The sequence below is a fragment of the Parasteatoda tepidariorum genome, chromosome 5 (assembly GCF_043381705.1).
Source record: "Parasteatoda tepidariorum isolate YZ-2023 chromosome 5, CAS_Ptep_4.0, whole genome shotgun sequence".
Taxonomy (NCBI): domain Eukaryota; kingdom Metazoa; phylum Arthropoda; class Arachnida; order Araneae; family Theridiidae; genus Parasteatoda; species Parasteatoda tepidariorum.
In genome coordinates, this window is record NC_092208.1 from 78,455,751 (window position 1) to 78,465,636 (window position 9,886).

Here is a 9,886-nt window from a genome sequence, read left to right on the forward strand (position 1 = left end):
AAAAAAAATATGAGAGCTCTTGCGCAGAGGGTACAATACGCCGAAACACTGACTTAGAAACTCAATCACTCGAATAATTGTATTTACTTTTTTTAATAGCAAAATCATCATACTTCTAGTCCTTTTTGGAGCAAGAGCTATTTTATTAGCCGTATTTCAGTTGATTTACATTATGACTACAGAAGTAAGTCGTATCAATTTAAATTTTGAATACTCTCAAATTTTAATAAAAAGGAGTTAATATTTTACTCAGACATGAATAAAATGTGATTCTTACTCCATTTACAGCTTTTTCCGACAACGTTTAGAGCTTTAGCCATGGGAACAGGCAGCTCGTTCTGCAGACTTGGAGGGATTATGGTTCCTTACGTTGCTCAGGTAAATGGAGATTTATTCAGGTTTTCTAGTCTTATTATGTTTTATGTAGGTTTCAATAAGTTGTTAGAAAAACTACATTTTCTTTGCAGTTAGTAGCTATGACTACGCTATTACAAGTGTAATTAACTACAACTACTTCTTTCAACTTAATTTTCACAAATATTCAAAATTATTTTGAATAAAAAAATATTGTTTAAATATGAGGAGATGTGAAGAAGTTTTAATTCATGTTCAAATGAAATAGTTTTTTATTCTTAAGCCCTTTTTACGAATTTGTTCTTTTAACTTTCAAATTCTATGATTTTTCTCGACAGTGATTTAAGAAATGCTGAGAAATTATCAAATACTTGTGATTTAAGTGATCAATGCTTTTTCATATCCACCAAGAAATTAATTTCACTGCGAAAAACAAAAAAAACGGTCCATCCTGAAAAACTTTAGATCAGATCTTCACGTTCTAGGACTCAATCTTAATTAGTTTCAGGGGGAGATCACAAATATGATAATTAATAATTTTCAGAAGATATTTTAAGTAATGAAATCAGACACAGAAACGTGCTCGGAAAAAATATCCTTTCTTCGACTTTTTTAAATTTTTGACTCTCAGAATAAGGGCGAGAATCGTAATCCCAATAGTTCATGTAGGCAAAGAGAATTCGAAAATGTGGCCACTTAATGATAATTTATGTTTTGCATATTTCGCCATTTCGTGAGAACTTTTAAAGCGAATTGCTAATCATTTGCACACAATTATAAAATTCGTTTATTCAAAAATAATTCCAAGCAAAAAATAACGCTAAGTAAATATTTATTATTTTTTATTATTTTATTTAACAATAGTCGAAACAATTTTTAATTGCAAGGTATTCAACTTCTTACATCATTTTGAAGGATGTAATTTGACAAGCTGAAATGCGTAATCGATCTAGTAGATCGCTCTCCTGCCCAAACTATGAGGACAATATTTTCCAGATTGCGATTACTCTCGATATTCTTAGGGGGTCAGAAATCCGAAATTGACGAAAACAAAGTTGTTCATTCTGAGAAACTATATTTTCGTGTCCGATTTCGTAACTTTATTGCCTGCACTAATTAATTAACATATTTGAGACAACCCCTTCAAACCATTAAGATTGAGTTCTAGAATGTGAAGATCCCATCATTAGATAGTCATTCAGGGAGGTTTGTTTTTTATTTTACGCACTGAACAACATGACTTTTGACATATTCGAATATTTTCTGCATTTTTAGGTTCTAGTTATTGATAGTCCAATCGCAGCCATGTCTCTGCTGGCTGGAGTTATATTTCTATCAGGGATAGCTGCATTATTTTTGCCATTTGAAACTAAAGGAATGAAAATGAAGGTTAGTAAAAAATTCTTTTTCCCTGTTACAGGGATGAGAAGACTTATAGTTAATTCACTTGGAGTTGAGACTAAGTGTATTTGTTGTATATCTTTTGGGTGTTCAGCTTTTTAAAAAATATGGTGCACTGGCCAGCTTCTGAAAATTGCGTTCTGGTCAACTACTTTGGTGGCAACTTACTTGTTTGGTGTTCATATGTTCGGAGTTCGATTTTCAAAGACAGAAAATGATATTTTAAAGAAAAAAACTTTTTTAATAAGTCTACTGGTTACAAAAATTATTAATTTAAGCATAAACTATTTCATTCATTAAAATACTATATAATAAACTATTTCATTCATTAAAATACTATATAATAAACTATTTCATTCATTCTTATTGCAGATATTACTCAATGTGTAAACTACAGTAAAAATTCAATCTTTCAAACATAAAATAATAACTGGCATTATAATAATAGCTGCTGGAAAATTATAATATCTCTTGTCATGAGTAAATGCCAATTAAAATTTTTTACATTTTCTCCCTATATCTAGTTGGTTGCATTACCCTATTCACATCTGATTATTTTTATTATGTAACTTATTTTTTATAGTAAACAGATTGAATGATTAAATTTTTATAGTAAGTACATTGGTTAAACAAAATAGTCAAAAAAATTTAGTGAATAAAATAAAATGATTTATATATTTAAATTATTTACATTTCTAAATTTAATAAAAAAAAAATTAATGACTGTCCTCTAGAATTGAACACAGACATCAAGGCGGAAATAAAGGCTATTACATAAGCTGCTGCGATATTGGCCAGAGCAAAAACTGGTCCCAAAACTCATTGTACATATGTTAATGGGTGATAGAACACAACTAGACAAGCACAAATCCCCATACAATCCATTGTTGGAATGTAAATCGTTAAGTGCTACAGCACGAAACCTACTGTCTCACGAAATGATGGTAAACAAGACAGATATTTAATAAAAAGAACCGGATAAAAAGAAGAAAAACATTTTATTTAACAAATCAAAAAATATAAAACTTTATCTTAAACTAAATATTAATTTGCCGTCTCCAGTAAGCATGCACGCATTTTTTTTAATTTCATTTTTGTTTGCTAGAATACTGAAAACATATTAGGAATGGGGACTGAAAACATATTACTACACGACCGAAGACTCCCCGTGTAATAAATGGTGACTGATGCACGTTAAATCTGTCGAGTCTCTAAATCCTCCAAGTTCCCATAACAAATCAATACCTCTGGGGGTACTGATCCAGGAGTGTCCTCATCTTCTAGATTGGTTCAAAATTACGCTGCTATGCAGTTGAACATTAGTAGTCGTAAACCCAAAATTGGGTCGGATGTTCAACGACGGTTATAAAATTAAATAAAATCCTTTTCCTGTGCTACGATGTTTCGATTCGATTTCTAAATTGAAGAAGTGGCCTTACGAGTGGCCACGGATACTGCAGCTATCTATCCGTGACGTTTTGAGCCAAAACGTACTCTTAACCTAGCGGTGCTCTCTTGTCAAACAAAAGACGCACATTCATGGCTTAATTTGTAATTCAAATGGTTGGTGAACTTGATTTGCCCAAGTGTCAGTAGTCCCGCAGTGGACTGATCGTAAAGACACGGTTCCCAGTCAAGTATCACTGACTGCGGTCATTAAGTGGGTGGGTGATCACTTTGATCAGCCTGTGTAGGGACCGAGAGTGAACGGTATCAGTCCTTTTTGAACTGTTCTACAGTAAAGTGCAAGACTTCGCGCACAGGTCATCAGGCTACGAATGCAGGGGTTCAATCCCTTCTACAGAGGATCAAAATTATGATCGCAAGTCTTCGGATCATCCTCAGGGATGTTTCCCAAACCGTCGCCAATAGCCCATTGTGCAGCTCTAGTGCGACGTAAATAAAATACATAGCTACCGTCATTAGAAAAAACAACAAGAATAAAAAGTTCCAAAAACTAGTCTCTTATTCTAAGCAAATTTAAATTAAAACCTAAAAATCTAATTTCAAGTTAATCATTGCTATTTGGACTTACTCACTGAACCTTTATATAATTCTAACCTGTTTAAAAAAATATGACGCATCAAATTACATTTATAGCTTTAGAAAAGCTTAATTTATAGTTTACGAAACGGACAGTAAAAAAGAATCATAATATTTCAAAACTTACTGCAGTAAAAAAAATCATAATATTCAAGATTAAATAACTTTATAATGATTCTTCTTTAATGTATTATAAACTAGAAAATCTGAGATGATTGTATAAGATTTTAATGATAATACATTTATATGCATTACACATTGTGATATTGTATTAAGCCATTCTTAATTTTCGTTCATCTAACTCATGCGATTCATTCTATCATTTACTAATTTCACACTTTGACTTTTCTGTACCTTTTAATTTGCATTAATATTTATTTTCTTTTAATTTTTAGGATGTGTTGGTGGAGAAATCCTGATTTAAACTAACTTCATGATTAAAAAGAAAAGGAGTAACATTCATTTCCTAATGTTGTAAAAACTACACTCACTCATTGATTCACATTTCCTGCGAATCATAAACTCACATTAGGTTAATTAAATTAGATGTATAAAATTAAGGAAATATTCTTGTGAAGCAATTTTAGGGTACAAGCGACTTTGTTTAGGATTCTTAATCTTAAAACAAATTTTTAAAATTAAAAATTAGAAAACTATTACGAAAAGGAATTGTTCATGGAACCGCTATTTCAAAACATTGTGTTTCTTTTCTTGCTTTAAGACTATTATTTTGAAGAAGTAGAAAATATTATAAAGAATAATTTTAAGGAATAAGATAAGGTGGTGTTTTCGCGTACTTTAAGAATACATGGAAATGTACAATGTATTTTCCATGCAGACATTGAGGAACACAGCTTTTTTCCGATACAATAAAAGGGTTAAGACATTTAAAGAATTTTGTTTGTTGATCACTTATTAAAAATCATCTGCGAAAGGTTTTTTAAAAAATTATCTCATTGAACATTCTCATTTCCAAATTATCTCAAAAATTATCTCATTTTCTCATTGAGCTCATTCTTATTTCAACTTGTGTTTTACCTGCCAGAAAGATGGACAATAGCAATTACTAAATCACAATTTTTATGAATAATATCAAACTGTAGGTAAATTCTTAATTTGCATCTGATAATGTTTTGATTGTCTTTTTAGCCTTTGGGTATGCAATATTTACTCACTGGACTACACTGTTAGAATTTTCATCTTTAAATTACCGTAAAATATCCACCGGCAACTGTCTGCCCATCCAATTAACTCTAAATTTTATGATTAAGAACATTCTTTACATTTACGGTTTTGAATCCGTTTACAACAGGCACTGTTAAAAAAACGTGAATACAAAGCTACACGGTTTTGTAACCATATACACCTGGACTTACTAAACCATAAAAATACAACTTAAATGGACATTGGAGCTACGCTATTTATTCGTGATTAATAGTTTCGCAATCTAATGGTCTAGGATCACTAAATGAAGAGTGCAAGACACTAGAAGCTCTTAATGTTTTAAAAGATTGGAGGAAATATTGCGGTATCAACGCTGGGAATCAACCAGTCATGAAATTGACCGATTAGCCCTCTTTGCTAAAGTATGTACCCAGAAGCAAAAAACAAAATGGCTTTATAAGGTTGGCCTAGCTGGTGGGGTATTTGTTGGCTGTCAGAATACTGGTAGGTAAAAACAATCAATAAACGATTTTTCTCACATTTAACAGCTCGAATATCATTTTTTTATAGTTATTTGACTGTCGTAGTTGAATATGGTGAAATAACAATTAAATAAATTACTATTAAACCATTTCAATCGAAAAATTTCCTTCAGTGTATTTTAATAAGTATTCCTGATTAAGGATGAAAAAATTTTAACTTTATTTTGAAATGTAGATTGTAAGGACGTTATTACTAGAAGAAAAATAGCTTCTTTTTTTTCCTTTTATGTCGAAAATTATTAGAGGTCCAATAAATCAGAAGCTAACGAGACCTATGTGATAAGAAAGGAAATTATAACATAAAAGGTTGAAATGTTGGCACTTTTTGTTGATACATTTTGTAGAGGTGTTTTCACTTTTTTAAAAGACATATTCTTTTGCTCATTATCCCCATGTCTCTGAGGCTACATCATGAACAGAAAAATAGTTATAATTATCTAAATATATACTGACGTCACAACACATTTCTGTCATTTATTTGTTTACACTAAATTAGCATCATGGCTTCACAATAAGCCTTGCACCTAGTTCAGTAGTGTGCAAGGCTAATTGTGTAAATATTTAGGAACTCCTGTGAGTGCCCATTGTTGAAAATTGCAATTGTTAATAGATGGAACATCTATACGCAATCATTAAATGGAGAACGTTTTCCTCTCACAATCATTCTTTGCATATCATTTCTTAGTTGTTGCAGCATAAGAATTCCAATTTTTCTCCAATCTTATTTAAAAATTAGCATCTTGTATCAATACAGATAATTCACGAACAACAATCCTATAAAACTTTGGTTTTAAATAAATAAACGATAAACCTTAAATTTTAAGAATTATTAGGCTCATATTCAACAATTCACTTGAAGGAAGTATTATATTTTTGGAAATAGTCTCACGAGTGTAATTTAAAAAGACAATAATAATATATTTATTTATTATATGACAATAACATTTACTTAATTATCTTTGTGATTATTTATTGAAAGGAACTGCTGTGCTTGTAATCAAAAACTATTCAATAAATAGAATTTTTATCCTAATTTCTGTCTCGTTCTTATTAAAAATTTGTTTATTTTTTGAGCTATGAGGATGCATTATAAACAAAATTAATCAATAGTAAAGAACTCTAATAGAGTGATAAAATTATCGATTATAGTCATGTAGCAAAAATGTTTAATTTTCATTCCATTTATCGATAAAACCACTTAAATTTATTTAACAGACAATTAAGTCACTTATAGTTAATCTTGATTTTGTTTTAAACTTGTTACTTTTATATAGAAAGCACTTTCAAACCAGTTTGTAGCAGCGAATTTATTTTATTTTATAACCGTAGTTGAACAGCCTGCGAAATTTTGGGTTTTCCATTACTAATGTTCAACTCCGTAGCCTTGTAATTTCGAACTAAAGGCTTTCGTGGAGGACTTTTTGATGGAACTAACCCGCATTTGCGTCACATAGAGAGGAAAACATCCCACAGTTAGCCTGAAGGCAACTCATGATCTGTCTTCCACTGAGTATATTTTACATCAGCGCTGTGGTCGGTGTGGAATTCGTATCAACGAGCCATCCTGGGATTCAAACCCGGTACACCTCATTGGAAGGCAAACGCTCTATCCCCTGCACCATCACGGCTCTTACAGCAGTGATTTCTGAAAATAGACTTCAATCTATGGGACTTAGTTTAGTCTTTCGTTGAAATTAAGGAGCGGGCTTTCCTACATAAAAACACCAGTCACCACATGGTATTAAGTAAAAAAGTAGGACGTACCTAGAAAAAATCAGTACATGCCCTGAGGCTCAATACTTTTGGAGAGTTAATCTCCACAGATAACTTTAACCCGAACTATGATTATTCCTTTTGGTTAATTTTTCCATAATTTTGTACGATGATCAAAAAAGTGATCATACCTTTGTACTGTGTTAAAAAAAGGTCCGTAATTTCGTATGATATTAAAAAAGAAATCATAATTTTGCACGATGTTAAAAAAAACAATCATACTTTTGTACGATGTTAAAAAAAAGGATCATAATTTTGTACGTGGTTAAAAAAAAGGATCATAATTTTTACGTTAAAAAAAGGATTATAATTTTGTACGACATTTAAAAAAGGATCATAATTTTGTACGACATTTAAAAAAGGATCATAATTTTGTACGATGTTTAAAAAAGTTCGTAATTTTGTACGATATTTGAAAAAGGTTCGTAATTTTGTACGATTTTAGAAAGAGTTTAATAATTTTGTACAATGTTAAGAAAAAGGATTTAATTTTTTTCGTGTTTTTTGGATTTCGATCAATTATAAAGGTCGAACTTTTAAAGCAATCATTATGATTATATCTGGGACTAAAGCTTTAATATTCGACCAAAAATGTCTGGTACTAGTTTAACTTTATGTAGGTGCAAGTTCGGAAAAATAATAAGAAAGAACGATTTTAAAGTACTCAAAAGATAATGTTGCAGGACTGTAGAGAACGTGCTTAACAGACTAGATCGTTATATGTACAGAATTTTGCGATTTCATAAAAAAATAACATCTCGGCTTGAAAAAAAATTAATGGAAAATGCAGAAATATTTAAAAAAATATTCTTATGTTTGGTTTTGCAAAAAATCCGAAGAGATAAAAGATTTCATTGCATTTTTGTACAGAATCAAGAATTTCTCATTGTCATATAGAATCGAAAAAAAAAAAGATCTGCGTTACCGTAATATTTTTACTAGAGTAGTATGCTTAAGATTCAAAAAATTATTTTCAAAGAATAATTTCGTGAACGCTTAAGAGCTTTCTTTTTTAAAAAAATATTAAATTAAATATATAGCTATGGAATTAGGCTCAGTTGCACACTTTAAAAAACAATTTATGAATACTATATTCAAAGATAATTACTAAATTTCGTTTTGCTGATCTAAAATTTAAATTAAATGGAAACTAATAAGAACTTGATTTTCCATTCAAGTTCCGATTTATATCTCTTAAAAGGATAATTGTCACCTTGTTTCTTCCTGGATTCTCAATGGACAGATAAATCGCATGATGTTGTTGTTGTTGTAGTTCATTTACGTCGCACTAGAGCTGCACAATGGGCTATTGGCGACGGTCTGGGAAGCATCCCTGAGGATGATCCGAAGACATGCCATCACAATTTTGATCCTCTGCAGAGGGGATGGCACCCCCGCTTCGGTAGCCAGACAACCTGCACGCGAAGTCGAGCACTTTACGGTAGAACAGTTTAACGAGGACCAATACCGCACACCCTTGGTCCTTACGCAGACTGATCCAAGTGGGTCATCCACCCGCACACTGACCGCAGCCAGTGATGCTTGACTTCGGTGATAAATCGTATGAAGAAAATCGTTAATGAACTAAGATCCTGATATCTTTGGCTGTCGTGAGTATAAAATTAATGCAAACTACAATTGTATTAACCTGTAAATTATTTGTTCATTCTTTTTTTAATCGAATTTACCTGTGACATTTATTTATCCTCTCTTCTTGCTATTTTCTGTTACTTTATTTTATTTCAAAGTAATCTCAAACTTTTACATCAGTATGAATATTTTGACTTAATCCTAGTATACGTTACACGATGGATTTGGCAACATAGGCGATTTTTGGGAGGGCGCAATCTGCAGTAGTTGATTTAGCGTGATTCGGTGGGTTAATGTTTTTTTTTTTTTTTTNTTTTTTTTTTTTTTTTTTTTTTTTTTTTTTTTTTTTTTTTTGTATTATTTCTTTTTTGCTAGCAGGGTGCAAACAAAAAGTTGTCAAAAAATGTAGACCAAAACCATTTTCTTTTATTTACATTATTTTTTTTATTTTTTAAACAAATAAAATTAAATAAAAAGTAGAATTTCTTTGCTCCCGGCTAACTGAAAAGTTCTTTTTTCCGGCTTTAGTGACATTTTTCAAAATCGTGGAAAACGTGTCAAGTACACCATGATTTTACCTAAATTCTACCTAAAACTTTTCTGTCCAAGTATGCAATTAAAATAATAAACACAAATTATTTATTTAAAATTCTACAGCAATATTAAAAATTAACTTTCAGCACTATTGCTAAATAATTTTTTAGCAAAAATATAAATTTTTTTTTTTATATGAACTAAATCTTCAGAATTTAATTAAAAAATATTGAACATGAAGTTACAACAGTAGTCGAGAAAAATAAATAGATTCAAATTTTTCTTAATAATATCTTTGATAATAAATATGTGTTATTATAATTTAATAAATTGAGATTTTTGAATTGGATAATTTTTAATTTTGATGTAATATTCTTTAAACTATCAAGGAACAAATATGATTGAGAATAAATTGTGTGGGTTGCGTAGCAAAAAAAAAATAGAAGATGGTTCCTCATAGGGAAACATTTTTGTTATGTGATTCC

The 9,886-nt window shown here is 30.6% G+C and overlaps 1 protein-coding gene across 1 annotated transcript in view; it reads left to right on the plus strand.

Annotated features, from left to right (window-relative positions):
* Nucleotides 1-4,693, plus strand: part of LOC107439094 (synaptic vesicle 2-related protein) — a 52,208-nt gene extending 47,515 nt beyond the window's left edge. Inside the window, exons 12-15 of the mRNA XM_043047334.2 lie at nucleotides 100-184; nucleotides 289-378; nucleotides 1,630-1,743; nucleotides 4,194-4,693. Coding sequence (XP_042903268.1) covers nucleotides 100-184; nucleotides 289-378; nucleotides 1,630-1,743; nucleotides 4,194-4,217 — 313 coding nt within the window. The 3' untranslated portion in view covers nucleotides 4,218-4,693. The remainder of the gene's footprint in view (nucleotides 1-99; nucleotides 185-288; nucleotides 379-1,629; nucleotides 1,744-4,193) is intronic.
* Nucleotides 4,694-9,886: the final 5,193 nt, after the last annotated feature.